We start from the raw sequence: 16,031 nt of genomic DNA, 5'->3' as shown, positions 1-16,031 counted from the left end.
CCCAGCAGGGTCCACTCAGTCCTTCATCCTTTACGAGCCCGATAAAATGAGTACCATCAATTGGGTAATAAAAACATTACTATTCAGCTGCTGATTTGGTTAATTCCAAGAGCATGCGCTGAGTCCCACTGGGAGAAAGGCGCTATAAAAATACTAGTTATTATTATTAGACTGTTAAGTATAAAAGAGATTTTGCCCGGTGGCAACCTATCCATTGCTGTCCATTGAGATAAATAGCGCATACCATAACAACTTTAATGAGCTGAAGTTTTTTTTCAGGGATGGGAATATAATTTCTTTAAAATAAATAACTATCATTAAAATATTTAGTATCTCAATGCAATCTTTCTGTTGTAATATACTACACGTTTTTATAGGTTTTAAAAAAACATTTTTTAAAACAATTATGCTCCTTTTCCTTCTACAGGGCAGAATGATGTCTCTGTCTTTTTCTGTCTCGGTTTTATAAAACTAGAGAGTTTGTGAAGAATTCTGCTGTTACCCAATTCCTATACACACAAACATAGTACAGGGATTCAAAAAAGGACTGTCATGATGGCGTTAAGAGGCTCTGTCAATCATAGCCAGGGGAGGTGTGGCTAGGGCTGCACAAACAGAAACAACGTGATTTAACTCGTAAATGACAGTGAATTGAGCAGTGAAATTGCAGGGGAATGATCTATACACTAAAACTACTTTATTTAGCTAAAGTAATTTAGGTGACCTATAGTGTTCCTTTAATTGCTACACGTATATAAACATTAAACAATAATCGGGGAAGAAAAAGAGAGCAGTAAACACAAAAGTTGTTTTTTTTAAAGACAAACCGCACCTGTTGCTAAACTGGAAAAACCTGTTTTAGTAATCGTAAAAAAAAAAAAGAAAAATGGGGGTGATTCAGAAGCTGAGCAAACAGAGTGACGAAGTTTAAATAAAACAGCAATCCACGTGATGCAGAGAGAGCTGATGGAGTTTAAATAACAGATCAAATGAAATGATGCAATAAATATAACATAAACTGTTGTTAATTTATCATGAAATTCAAAAAGCAATTGCACCATGACTTAAATTACTGCTTCAATGCTTAAATTTGACCATTAAATATTAGGTTTGGAGGCAAAAAAAATGTTAAAAAATAAAACCTGTAATAAGTAGTAAGTTGTGTTAAAATCACTTTTTATTTAATGTTCAAGGTGGTTTGTAGGTTGAGACTATACGCAGGCATAGGCAAACCTCGGCACTGCAGATGTTTTGGACTACACCTCCCATGATGCTTTGCCAGCATTATGGGTGTAAGAGCATTATGGGAGATGAAGTCCACAACATCTGGAGTGCCAAAGGTTGCCTATCACTGAGTTAGTGTATTAGGTTATCTTAGCACCCTTGTGCTTTACTAAGCTAATGTTAGAAATTAATTATTATAAATTAAAGTTTGGTTAAAAACCTCATGATTACATATTGCATTTGCTGGTTTATATCTCATGTGTAACAAGTAAAGGTTTTTTACAGACATCGGCAGCACAGAAAGTGTTAATTAGATTATATCTCATGCTTAAAGGAGGGCAGGTAACTTTTGGCCCAATCACTACTAAGAACAGCTGCACGCCCTTCTAAAAGCTGGCCTCAACTAGCATCAAGGGCGTAAAGAGTCAGTTGTAATGGAATGTGTGTATGGGAACAGGTGTGTCACAAGGACTTGTGTTATGAGGGTCCTTGCGTTGGGGGGTGGGGCTGGGTGACATTTATCCTGTTTTATAAACAGATGACATGTTCTCAACATATGATGGTCACATGGAAAAAATAAAGTAAGCCGTAAAACATTCTTCCTATAACACTCGTGACCCAATCTTTTTTCCCCTCCACTATCCTAACTATGTGTCTTGTGCCATATGACTAGAATAACTTTTATGTTTCAATAAAATTCTACATCAAGAAATAAATTGTGTGTGATAAATGATATAAAAGCAACTATATTGCCTACAAGCAAATGTTAAAGTGGACATCTTATTTCTATCAAATGTACACAAAAGAATAAATCATTGAAAACCTACAACTTGTGTTAATGTTTCATTTTCTTTTTAATTTACGATTTAACAAGCACACAAGCAAATCAAAACATTAATTAAAGGACCACTCTAGGCACCCAGACCACTTCAGCTTAATGAAGTGGTCTGGGTGCCAGGTCCCTCTAGGATTAACCCTTTTTTTTATAAACATAGCAGTTTCAGAGAACCTGCTATGTTTATAAATGGGTTAATCCAGCCTCCAAATCCTCTAGTGGCTGTCTCACTGACAGCCGCTAGAGGCGCTTGCGTGATTCTCACTGTGAAAATCACAGTGAGAGCACGCAAGCGTCCATAGGAAAGCATTGATAATGCTTTCCTATGAGACCGGCTGAATGCGCGCGCAGCTCTTGCCGCGCATGCGCTTGTGCATTCAGCCGAAAGGGAGGATCGGAGGCGGAGAGGAGGAGGAGAGCTCCCCGCCCGGCGCTGGAGAAAGGTAAGTGTTTAACCCCTTCCTCTCCCCAGAGCCCGGCGGGATGGGGTCCCTGAGGGTGGGGGCATTCTCAGTGCACTATAGTGCCAGGAAAACGAGTATGTTTTCCTGGCACTATAGTGGTCCTTTAATTTCTTTTTTTCACTATATTCTGACTGCCAGGAACAAATAATAGAAAAACAATGATTGACATGGAGATAAATGGAAGCACTAAGTTGCAAGATAAAGAGTTGTGGATTTATACATTTAGTTTTATTTTTTTACACCTCACAGTTATAGATTTGTTAAATATAGGGATCAATAGAAAATATCCTGGGAAGTTGCCTTTTACACAATACATAAACTACATGAGTCCTGTAAAAGCAAACAATTGAATATTTAGAAAGTATTAGATTACCACATATTGCTTTATTACTACAAGCTATTAACCGTCTTGTGCACTCAACTTATTTAATTATTTTGTGCACATGAAATAGTTATAGTGTGCGTACAAGGTAACTTACTATCTCGTGAGCACACTGTACTATCTTGTGGGTATGATCTATTAAATTGTGAGCACGAGAAAGTACAATGTGCACATGATGTATAAAATCTATTTAATTTCACTCCTCTCAGGCTTCATATATATGTACCCAGTTTGAATGCTCAAAAGCACAAGCCTTTTCTTCACAATTTTAATTGCACTGTAAATACGTTTACATGTATACAAATCGTGGCTTTTCAAAGGATACACTTCAAGGGCTATAAACGGCTTATTGTACTTGTTGGGGTTCTAGGAAGTTATATTCACTTGAGGACACACTAAATGACAAGACAAGAGAATTGCTGTTCTGCCTTATCGAATTGACTCTGAAACCATCCTGTTTAGTCATCACAGAGACTTTTTCAATTACAATTTGCTTCTCTGCATCTTAAGAAACCAGAGACAAACTTTACTTTTTGTTCATGCCAAGTCTGATCTTGCTCTTTTCACAAGGAAGGGTGTTAAATTTAGCCTATCAAAGCAATTATCCTCAAGCCAACTAACTTTACAGATAGGAACTCACTTAAAGGAATACTCCAGTGTTATTAACTAATACATTTATTTATAACTCTGGAGTTTTGTGGACTTTACCCCTACTTCCTCAGCCTTTCCTGTAAGAATGAAGAGTTAACTTACCTGGAATCCAGCGACAAGAGGGTAGCAGCATCAAGAGAGACGAGAGGGTTGCAACATCTTTTCTCGTCCTCCAAAGGCTCATCAGTAGGACAGAAATCAGTAAACAATACCCCTCCTGGCTCTATAAATAGGGAGTAACTTAGGAGCTTTATAAAATGGTTAGGAATGTTCCTTTAATACAGTGCAATCAAGACCAATATGCTTCATTATGACATAGAAGATGGATGACATTTTCTCTCCTCCATCTCTAAATCAGAAGACACAAGTAATTACCCTACTGCCACTAAGGAAATCTTTGAGCAAACAAAGGTGTTAAAGTTTTAAACTCTGAGGTGTGACATTTAATCTAACCTCTAATAAATCACAGCCAAATGGTGTAGGCCTAGGGGATTAAACTGACAAACTTGAAAGTAAAACAGAATACATCACTAAAAACCCATCAACTTTGTTGACCACCACCAGTCAGTTTACGCAGAGATCTAAATCAGGACAGCTGTGGAGTGAGGGCACCTGTCAGTATTGGTTAACAGAACACCCTACGATACATATTTAGGAATTTAACAGCAAATCTGAACGTGGGGTTAGATGGTAAAACAGGCTTCACGTGAGTTACCTAATTGATGGAAAAGGGTGCCAAACATGAGAAATTACCATATTTATTTGTAGAACTGGACCCCTTGTTGCAATCACTCAAAACAAAGTTATCTAACCTGGTAGGATTTGGGAATTTCCTGAAATAGTCAAACTAGGCAACCTTTCGATTATTTCATGGATCTTTGAAAGCGATTCACTATCCTGAACAAGGCCCATGCCTATTCAGAGAATGTAAAATTCTTCTTCTGTGTATACCTCACCGTGCAAATCTGCACGACCAAAATAACTTTGATTCACAAACAGAAGACCAAAGTATCTACCTCCTCAAGATTGTTGCCTCCATCTTCATCTGAGTCAGTAATAGGGTAAATATATCTGAAAGTTTAACTTGGCTTCTGAGCTTTCTTTACTTATTGCTGATATTACGGTGTTTGGTAATTCATCTTATACCTAACAGTACCATATTGTCACTTATTAATGACCACAGTATTTACTATACTTAATGTGACAGTGTTTCACCTTTACTGTACTATATATTATGGTCTGCTTGCATTACTAGACGTTTTATATAATAATGTATCTTTATAAGCAGATTTGTATTTTAACTTGGCACATGGTGTTTGAAAGGTGGGGCTTCAGTTATTCTGTTATTGGTACATTTTTTTTTTTTGTTTGTTTTTTTTTACTCTTTTTTTTATATATTTTTTATCCCCATGACATGGACAATTATATTTCCTATGTTCCAAACACACCTCCCAGGCTTTGTTCTTGTTATTAGTTCTCCAATGGTTTGTATTCATAATTGGAAGATTGGAAGTAGTTAGGGTGTTTAATATGTGTGGGGACTGGTAGCTTGGAAATGAGGAACGGAGGTTCATAAAGAGGGCCAGATAGATTGGGAAAACTATTTTCCTATTAGGTTATTCAGGGCCAAAAGGGTTGGGCATGCATGGGTTTGAATAGTTTTGCATACCCTTTCCTCTACTATAGTGATTGAGTTTATGTTTACTTTACGAGTTATTTAACTACTTTGTTATGAGGAAGAGTAAAACCTGAATGTATGCATGGAAATGGGTCTACTAACTAAGCTGAGCTATACTGAGAAATCAGCTGTGATAGTGAATATCATGTAGCTTTTAAGTAACCAATTGTAACTCATCCAATTAATTAGCTTTGACTGCACTTTTACTTTTATTAAACTTGGTCAGTAAAAACACTCTTGGCCTGTATGCCTGCTCAGCATCCTAAAATGTGGACAAGATTTAATTGGTTTAGATACGCTTTTCAAATGATCACAATCTGTACAAAACTTTCCATAGATTTTAATAGTGACCTCTGTACATAAATCATTTGAAAAGTTTATCTAACAGATTGTGATCATATGAAAAAGTTATCTAAATAAATGAAATTGAAATCTGTGTTAGAAACAAAGCAGACGAGCGGGTTCTCATTTACATTCTTGGTGGGTTTGCCTTCTCACTAATAAATTCAGTAACAAAAAATAAAAAAAAATATCATAGACAGATCTACCACCTCCATTCCAAATTAAGCTTGCCAATTTGGATTTATACCTAAAGGAATTCTTAGTGGAGGCAGTTAAATAAACACAACATGTATTTCGAGCAGTTAAAGTATACATGCCTAAAAGAGGGAACTCCCCAGGGTCCCCACCCTCTCTGTCAATGAAGACATTCTCACTTTAACCCCTTAAGGACCAAACTTCTGGAATAAAATGGAATCATGACGTGTCACACACGTCATGTGTCCTTAAGGGGTTAAAGAGAGATTCCGGATGTATGACTCATATGATGAATGACTCAATGGCCTCTTTTGACAAATTTGTCTGCCTGAATATCATGAGTACAGTTCAACCCTTAGACTCCACACTAACAATATAACATTTGCAGGACATATTATACTGGGCTTTAGGAATCAAATTGTAATTATTATTATTATTATTATTGCAATTTATATAGCGCCAACAGATTCCGTAGCGCTTTACAATATTATGAGAAGGGATTTAACTATAAATAGGACAATTACAAATAAACTTACAGGAACAATAGGTTGAAGAGGACCCTGCTCGATCGAGCTTACATTCTATAGGGATCTTTAAGGGGTTGCAAATGTGGTCTTTAAGTAGTTAAGCATATACATTGGCAGTAAGATATGATGAATGATAACTGTAACTAACTTAAATATTATTACCATATACCTCTGTTTCTTACCTGAATAATTGAAAACAATGTTTATGTGTATAAGAAGGGTTATTGCCATCAACAGAAAAACTGAGAAGCTAAAACTTGTTATCTCGGCCGTTATCATGAACACAGAAGGATTAATTGATGGTTTTTAAATACGTTAACTAATCTAATGTTTAGGTTTTCAGGTGTATTTAGAAACAGAGGAATAGCTTCATTGTCAAGGTTGCAATGATGTTTGTGGGAGGACAAAGAGACAAAAAGCAGGGTGATGGGGGGGAAATGTGGGGGAGAGGCAGCGGAAACATGTAAATGAGATAAGAGAAACACAGTAAAATGACGAGAAACATGCAGGTGGGATAGGAAATAACATGGGGTTAACAAAGAGAAACACAATTAAACGGGGTGGATTAGAGTAGACAAAAGCATGTTGTGCTTTTATGGATGATAATGTTAACCCTAGCATAGTTAAATGAAGACATGAGTTATTAATTTACTTAGAACATAACAAGTAAATTCAGCAGTAAACATTGAATGTGCTGAATAGAGATTTATTTTGCCCTAATTTCGTTATGAGCATGACTATATGGTTATCACATCACTATTTCAATTAGAAATTCTGATAAAAATAATATTTGACATTTTTTTAAAGTAAAATATGGTCTGAACACTAATCTGTGCATTTCATTCCTAAAAGTATTGTTGTCCATGACCTGCATATCTCAAGTTGGACTTTTGAAAGTTCTCCTTGAGGGACAGAAATTTGAGACATCATGCTTTCACCACCATATAAGAGTTTCCAGCTTTATATGCAAATGAGCACAGCGAGGCATTGTTCAGACTTAAAGGACCACTTTAGGCACCCAGACCACTTCAGCTTAATGAAGTGGTCTGGGTGCCAGGTCCAGCTAGGGTTAACCCATTTTTTTATAAACATAGCAGTTTCAGAGAAACTGCTATGTTTATAAATGGGTTAAGCCTTCCCCCAAAGCCTCTAGCGGCTGTCTCATTGACAGCCGCTAGAGGCACTTGCGTGATTCTCACTGTGAAAATCACAGTGAGAGCACGCAAGCGTCCATAGGAAAGCATTGTAAATGCTTTCCTATGAGACCGGCTGAATGCGCGCGCAGCTCTTGCCGCGCGTGCGCATTCAGCCGACGGGGCGGAACGGAGGAGGATCGGAGGCAGAGATCTCCCAGCCCAGCGCTGGAAAAAGGTAAGTTTTAACCCTTTTCCCCTTTCCAGAGCCGGGCGGGAGGGGGACCCTGAGGGTGGGGGCCCCCTCAGGGGACTATAGTGCCAGGAAAACGAGTATGTTTTCCTGGCACTAGAGTGGTCCTTTAATTCTAGAATTCTGCAGATAGCCTTAGCAAAGGATGCTGTTTTAAACACAGCTTTTTTAAAACAATAGCATGGGATCGGATCCGAAAGGACCTATGACCAGAAAGTAGTCATCTACTGCAGTTTCAACCTTGTGGGTATCATCAGCATGGTTCTGCTGTGGAAGTTGAAGTCTCTCTGAGAGCATATAGCTAGATGCCACAAATATTGGGGGCCAAACACAATACAACTCCCCACAGTGCAATTATTCTTGTGCATCAGCTGCATATCTCTAGTTAGACTTTGGACTGTTTCATTCAATATAACCCTGAACTGTATGCCCCTGTATGCGTCCTTGATTAAAACAGCAATCTGACAGGAAATCAACTTAACATGGGCATAGATCTCTGTAAATAAACAAACATATTTTTTTTTTTTTTTGGAAGAATACAGCGAGTAAGAGAAATCAATGCTACAGTCCTAAAGGCAATAAAAATAAAAATGTATAATATAAAGTTGTGGATATGTGGATATAGTACAAGAGACAACTCCGGGTCAACAAGAAGTGCTTCAGTTCATTAACAACTGTTTTAGGTTTCAGTTTATTTATAGCATTATTAGATGCATTGTTTTAGGATTTGGTGTATTTACAACATAGCAGAATGGATTGTTTTAAGATCCAATTTACAACATCGTTGTGTTCATCGTTTTATGTTTCAGTCTATTTGCAACATAGATGAAAGCATTATTTAAAGCAGCACTGTCACGCCGAACGTACCTTTCTCTGATTGTTTCCTCTTCTCTTCCTCTCTCAGAATCTGTTGTTCTTTTCTTTATTTCTAATCTAGTTTTCTTTAAAACATAAGACAAAGTAGGGACTACTTTGTCTTATATATTTTTCGTGCACTTGACTTTCTTAAACCAAAGGAGCTCCATTTCATGTGTCAGAGAAAATACTCACCCTTCTCCTTGACACAGGAAATGGAGCTGAACTAACTCCTTGTTTGGTCAAAGAAAGTCAAGCGTAGTCCCTACTGTGTCTTATGTTTTAAAGAAAACTAGCACAGATTTTGAGAGAGTACGAAAAGAGGAAACCGTAGGAGAAAGGTAAGTACCGCATGACAGTGCCACTTTAATCTGTAAGCATAGTTGAATGAATTGTATTAGGATTAAGTTAATTAACAACAAAACTGAATTAGTTACTTTTGTTTCAAGTCATCACAAGTGATTGGACACTTTGGTCCATTGTAAAATTTCCTGTAATTATTTTCTGTCTGTCTTATATTCTGTTATATTGTGATTGGATATTCCTAGTGTAACCCTGAGGAACTGAAAATATACCAGTTCACAGAAAGGAAGCAAGTTTTCCCTATTGCCTGTTATACGAGAATATATGAAGATTTAAACCCTAGACAAAGGTGTTGCATCACCTGAAAAACCTATTATTTTACTATCCATAACCTCCCAACTCCGGCATATTCGTAAAGTAAGTTTAGGATCTAATATGCAAAAATAAATGGAGAACGTAAAAAGACTGAATTGTATAGAGAAGATTAAAATAATTTAGATTATTTTTAGTAGCTGAAAAAGTTAGACTGTTGCTTAAAAAAAAAGAAGATGGGCTCTATATGTAGCAAAATATATTGAAATTAAAATATATTGAAATATTTTGATTCTTTAGAAGGAATGTATGCAGCAATAGAATCATTATTAAAATTTGATAATGGTAAAAAGCTTGTTTGCTACAGTTGCTCTTAGAAGCAGTAAATGGTTTGAATTCATTGTTAGAGATTGATAAACGCAAAATGTTACAAAGTAAATCTAAGAAACTATGTCAATTTTACAAGAAACACAATATTTCAGGGGTCCGGAGACTCCTACAGAGGTTGAAGTCTAACATTTCTCATTAAAGGGAAGTAACCTTCAAACAAGCAAACATAATGTTTTATTGTTAAAAAAAAATATATTGCACGCAATTTATTACACAGTCACATTCTTGCAGGACAACTGGGTGAGCTTACACATAAAAACTGCACTACAAACATTACAAACACATGTAAGGGAACCGCACATTAAATTTGAAGGCTTGAAGAAGGGGAAGGACTGTTCCTCAAACCATCAAATACACAATAGAAATACAATTGGATTTATTATAGCAGCCAATCTAGAGTCAGAAACATCAGACCTAGATGACATATATATTGATTCTGATTTGGAACGCAAGTTTAAAAGCAAAGAGATTGCCTCCGTGTACCCACAAATCCCTGGCAAATGTAAAAAAATAACATTTTATCCTATAGGGGACTTACTAACATTTGCCTTCTCAAAATAGCACGAGGCATAAAATAAAGAAATGAATATGCTATAGAAATCGATCAGTTGCTGCATAATACTAAACAATATGTAAAACATTTAGAAAGCAAATACAAACTAATTATTCCTTGTTATACTAATACAACAAATACACAAGAATTAAAGCACATAGACATCACAGACAACACAGACAAACATCACATACTTTGCCTACTGGTTTGAATAGGAGAACTGGATCACACCTACAAATCCAAATCCATAATTGTATCATCCGGAATCCCTATTTTCTTGCCTACATGATACATCAGATACTAATTCAACTGCTATAAGCACACCTTCACGCACAACACAAACACAACCTCGTGTTAGCAACTTACCTATTACAGACGAAACAATATTTTTTTGGAGACACAGGTGTTGCCCCATTACATGATTTTGTTGGTACTTGGTATGGATTAATTATATCCATGTCAACACAATGTTTCCATAATTAGACTCTAATAGTATTCATGCTTGTGTTTGGCTTCCTCGTTGTTTCATATTTCTTTTGTTCTTGATTATAGACATATTTTCTTCTACAAAACTTTCTCACATCAAAAAAAGACTATTCAACTTTGATAACTTTTTATCAATTCAGTTTGCTCAACTACAATCATCCAATGAGCTAATATACAATGTATGTACATAAACATGGATTATTACCTATTTATGTAACATCCCTATTATAAAACGTCTACAAACATATCTCTGCATCTTCACAGTAATGTGCGTATACTATGCTATTCCAGAGACAGTTAGGAACAAGGTTTTATCTGGATTCATGAGGGAAGAAATGTTTTGTATATTTAAAACCATGTATATTGGTTTCTGCTTTCTGATAGCACCACAGGAAACAACTTTTTTTGGGATATATTCACTTACTCTGTCTGATTATGGGATATGGAAATGCATACACAAGGTCCACAAGAAGACAAATCAATATTAACCTTGCCATAGAAGAAAGACCAAATAATGGGGTGTCAAATTAAACAAAATCTCTTTTCTCTCATGGATTTCCTATTGAAGCAGTCATTGATAATCCGGGCCCTGCAATATTAGATGTACAATACAAACGCTTCATCTGTCAATTCCATATATGAGATTGGAAAATGACTTCTATGTACCAGTACTGCAGTGACTTTGTTAAACTTCAGGAATGGAATCTTGATAAATGGTCAATGGGACACGGACATTAAATAAGAACTAAGAGACATACCATGGACACTGTGTTAGGAAGTGTAGCTACTGCAGTATGCATACTCAACATGGCCAATGCTGAAATCACTAGAAGCAAACTATATTCCGTAGTTGTTTTTTTGTTTTGTTTTTTATCAGGTGACCTGAAATTTGCAAAATAAATCAATTCCCAAGCTATTTGAAGCTAACTTGGTTATCATTCCAGTGCTGTCTTATTTGTTTTAGTGCTGTATAGTTTACTTTAAAAATCAATATTATTTTAAATGGTTCATTTTGCAAAGCATGAAGCAAATTTGTGCCGGATGCATAAGCATTTCCCTTTAGAAATAGAAGAATTACTATGCACACTATGCACGCAAGTGTTACACAAGACGCTGCATACAGTAAGGAGAGGAAAACCATTTGGAGGCATTAGGGCACCAGACGTTATTCTCTCTCTATGATTTAGGGCAACCATGAAAAAAGACTAGGCAGTTCTATGAACTTAGAACATTTGGAAACCAAAGAACAAATATTTATTATTAGAGGATTAGGAAACCCCTAATTTATTTTGTTTAAATGTCAATATGGTGGTGAAATGACGACCCCACTTAATTCAACCTAATCCCAATTCCAAGGGTATAGGGTGTTTATGGCTAACCACCCACTCAGTTGTACCTTTACTCACACATTGTGGAAAGTAAAGAGAACAAATAAGATATCCAATTTTTTCAGTGAGGTATTAAAGAGATGTCACACAGGGCTATTCACTAAAGTGGGAATTGCCAGGATTTCAAAGTGAATTTCAAATTTAAGTTTAAAATAGCTGAACTGGAAAAATTCTTATAGTCAGCTTTCCAAAGAGTTTCACTACTTTGGCCTTCAATTTTACATTCCCTTTGAATTCCAAACAATTCTCCGGTTAGTAAATAACCCTGACAATTTAGCTCTCTAATTATTGAATGAGGTCCTGGGATGCACACGATGATTTGCTTCATTTTGTGGGATTGTAGAAGACTGCACAAGATTGTATTTATGGTAGAAGACCGTACAAGATACCATCTCTATTTTGGGGGTGGTCGGGGTTGGGATGAGGTATGTTTTTAAGATTATGCACTCCCCTATAAAGGAACCTAAGTTAATTTAATTTTTAATTTAATTTTTTAATTGACAATTTTGTTTTAGGTGGTATTATTGGATTAGCCATTCTCAAAAACACAATATTACGCATGTATTGTCACTTGTAGCCTAGCATACAGATAGAGAGAAGGAATAACCTTTCATTTTAATTTGTGTTCTAGCCTCAATTATCAATTTCATTAAGAAAAAGAAAATTAAATTACAAAACACTGATTACTATTTCTCAAAGGCAAGAATATAAATGTACTTACCGTCAGAGATGTAAAAGTCAGGCAGATACCTCCAAACCCATTCAGAGACAACGCAAGAAATATCAATGGTGCCAAAACTGTGGAAGAAGGAACTACAGATTTAGAGATCAAATTTTTGGAAGTTTCCAAGTTTATTGACTGAATTAACCCCTTAAGGACCAAACTTCTGGAATAAAAGGGAATCATGACGTGTCACACACGTCATGTGTCCTTAAGGGGTTAATAATATGCAAATTAACAGATGTTGATTAAGAGAAAGACTAACATATGCAATATAATCTGAAAGGTGAGAAGCCATGATATTCACATCATTAAAGAAATGGCAAATATATCAGTGAGCGCCCAATAATGGTTAATATATATTTAAAGAGAAACAATAGTGCCAGGGAAACAAAGTTTGTTTTCCTGGCACTATAGCTCCCTGTAGTGTCCCCTTCCCCCTCGTGCCCCATCCCTTCTATCACATACCTGATTTTAGCGCCGATGTCCCTCGGTGATGGTTCAGGCTCTTCCTCAACTCCTCCCTCGCCGCCTTCAGTCAGTGGGGGTAGAGGGACCTAATGCACATGCGCGACGAGCACTGTGCTCAAAATAGGACTTCCCCCATAGGCTAGCATTGTATAATGTAGAGAAAATGATCAGTGTGGATCAACTGTGACAAACCATACATAGGTAATGTCTCAGTGGTCCAAACTAACAGAGCATCAATGAGAGATTCCAGGGATCTCTCTCAGGGCTTAACCCACTAGTGCCAACGTCACAAAAATAATAAAAGAGGTATGCAAGTACACCAAAGGTGACTATGCCTACCCTACCTGGTCAGTTAAAGATTATATATAGAGGATATATAGCTAAAAAGAAAACAAAGATGATAAGAAAAGGTATATAGCCGGCCGGGGGAGAGGAGGGCCAGCGAGGGAGCTCAGTGTTCCTGCTCCTCACTGCTCCCTCGCGCCGTCTGTAGTGAAGCCAGGCGGCGGAATATGACGTCATATTACGGCACTTGGCATCACTAAACCGTGCAAGTGAGCAGTGAGGAGCAGATAGAAGGACCCCAGGGAGATGCCCACATTGACTCCAAAAGGTAGGGAGCAATAAACAAAAGAATGTGTAAGTGTGTGTCTGTCAGGGTGTGTGAGTCTGGCTGTGTCAGTGTGTGTGTGTGTGTGGGTCTGTGTGTGTCTGTCTGTCAGTGAGTGTGTGTGTGTGTCTGTCTGTCTGTCAGTGAGTACGTGTGTGTGTCTGTCTGTCTGTCAGTGACCGTGTGTGTCTGTCAGCAAGTATGTGTGTGTCTGTCTGTCAGTGAGTATTTGTGTGTGTGTGTGTCTGTCAGTGAGTATGTGTGTTTGTCTGTCAGTGTGTGTGTGTGTGTGTGTGTCAGTGTGTCTCTCAGTGAGTGTGTGTCTGTTAGTGAGTGTGCGTGTCTGTCAGTGAGTATGGGATTTAGTAGAGGGGTGCGCTGTGGTTTAGTAGAGAGGGATGCTGTTTTTTTTTATACCGTACTTTTTAAAATAAACCTACGTTGCTATGAAAATGTAAGTTTTGGGTTTTTTTTGCAGCCCACATAAACTTAAACCTTGTTTATGTGGCCTGTGCCAGACTTTGAGTTTGGCATGCTTGAGCTGAAGGGTTCTGGGTGCCTATATTTCCCTTTACTCAGTGGGTTTTTTTTTTGGGGGGGGGGGAGGGGGGGTAGCAGAAAGCACAAGGCTAACACACACACCCTAGAAGTTAGGTATGACTTGAGTATGCATCATGGAGGGTTATGCAAATTCGGGTACAAATCTACTTCTCATTCTCAACCTACAGCAGTGAAACAATGAACTGTGATATAACAATAACTCATTAAAAAAAAACATACCAGATGATCTAATGATATTGGCATTGTCTCTTAGCAGTACTGATAATTAGCCTTTTATGGTTTAGCACAGGGACCTTGCAATACTAATTAATATTAAACAACATTAATCTCCCAGCTCAAAAAATGTCTCTTTGTAAATGAAAGCCCTCCGTAGATTTTAGGATACCTTATAAAAGTTATTAGAAATTACAGATAAAATGGAAACAAAGCATAGTATATAAACTGAGGCCTTGGTTTTTCCAAGAAAACATACTTACATATCCTACCAATTTTCACTGCCCGTACATGTGAGAACCCACCTTCTATTTCAGGAGAAGCACAGTAGTCTTATAGCTGAATATAGAATTGGCCATGAATATTAGCCATTGGCTAGTGAAAATGTATCCCTTTCGAGAAGAAATTCACCCATGGAGGAAACACTATGACTTGCAATAGTGAGTAACTGGTCAGTAGCATTGCAGTAGCATGGCACTACAAAGTTTAAGCCTTGATCTGAAGGATACAAAAGTCCTATATAACTAAATCTTTTGCATGTTGTACGTACCTGAATGATCATAGCCTGCAAGAGCAATCAGAGCACAAGATAATGCAAAGCAGAAGCTGCAAACAAACAAAAAAATAAAAAAAATTTAGTACACTTCAGCATCCACTCATACCCAGCATATAATGTACACAGTATTAACTGAGGAGGTTAAAATGACATACAGACAGAAAGTGCTATTTAGAAAGGAAAACATTACACCAAAAATGTAAGGGGCAGTTAGAAGGGGCATCCACTGGTATAATAGACTTTCAATGTCTCCTTCCTAAAATACATGAAGTAGCAACCAGGAAACTGTATTACAAAGAAGTGTGTATTACGTAATACAAAAATAATGATGTAGACAGGAAAGAGTATCCCTGTACATACATGAAGCTAGATCAAATGTTTGTGTTATACACATAGGAAATGTCTTCTAGTCATGCTATGCCATCTTTACAGGGAACACACCCTTTCAAAGTTGGCATAAATGACCTTTATGAAGTCAAAAGTAAAAAAAAAAAAAAAAATGCTCACTAGTTTCCCTTTCTCAGGCATACCTCCAGTAAAACCTCTTAAAAAACAATTCACCCACTTTGGCAATTTAAATTGTTTGGAATTATGTTATAGATCACTAAATTCAAATGGCAGAACTTTCTAAGCAGATTCATGGTCATACTTCACCTTCCAACTAATCTCAGCGGACGAGGTCCATACCGATCCATGAGTATTCCCAAAGGAAGGGTTGTTGCACTCAACAAAAATGAGCCAATTGTGAAACCTAAATTCAGCATCTCTTCTTGGGCAGTACATGTTAACCAAGGTTGCGGTGAGGAGGAGTTCGCAGCCTCTGTGCTGTTAGATAATGGTTCATCACTTGATGAGTTTGTTTCTAAAAACGAGAGAGAGAGATGATGTTACAACTCTACTAAACCAGGTAGGAGGGGGAGGATTTATG

At 37.1% G+C, this 16,031-nt stretch overlaps 1 protein-coding gene across 1 annotated transcript in view; it reads right to left on the bottom strand.

Annotated features, from left to right (window-relative positions):
* Positions 1–16,031, bottom strand: part of SLC43A1 (solute carrier family 43 member 1) — a 100,680-nt gene that overhangs the window by 45,790 nt on the left and 38,859 nt on the right. Inside the window, exons 3-5 of the mRNA XM_063434827.1 lie at positions 15,758–15,965; positions 15,098–15,153; positions 12,693–12,769 (exon numbers count right to left, since the gene is read on the bottom strand). Coding sequence (XP_063290897.1) covers positions 12,693–12,769; positions 15,098–15,153; positions 15,758–15,965 — 341 coding nt within the window. The remainder of the gene's footprint in view (positions 1–12,692; positions 12,770–15,097; positions 15,154–15,757; positions 15,966–16,031) is intronic.

This window comes from Pelobates fuscus, chromosome 10 (genome assembly GCF_036172605.1).
Source record: "Pelobates fuscus isolate aPelFus1 chromosome 10, aPelFus1.pri, whole genome shotgun sequence".
NCBI classification, from domain to species: domain Eukaryota; kingdom Metazoa; phylum Chordata; class Amphibia; order Anura; family Pelobatidae; genus Pelobates; species Pelobates fuscus.
The sequence above is the reverse complement of the archived record's forward strand: the minus strand, read 5'-3'. Positions and strand labels throughout refer to the sequence as shown.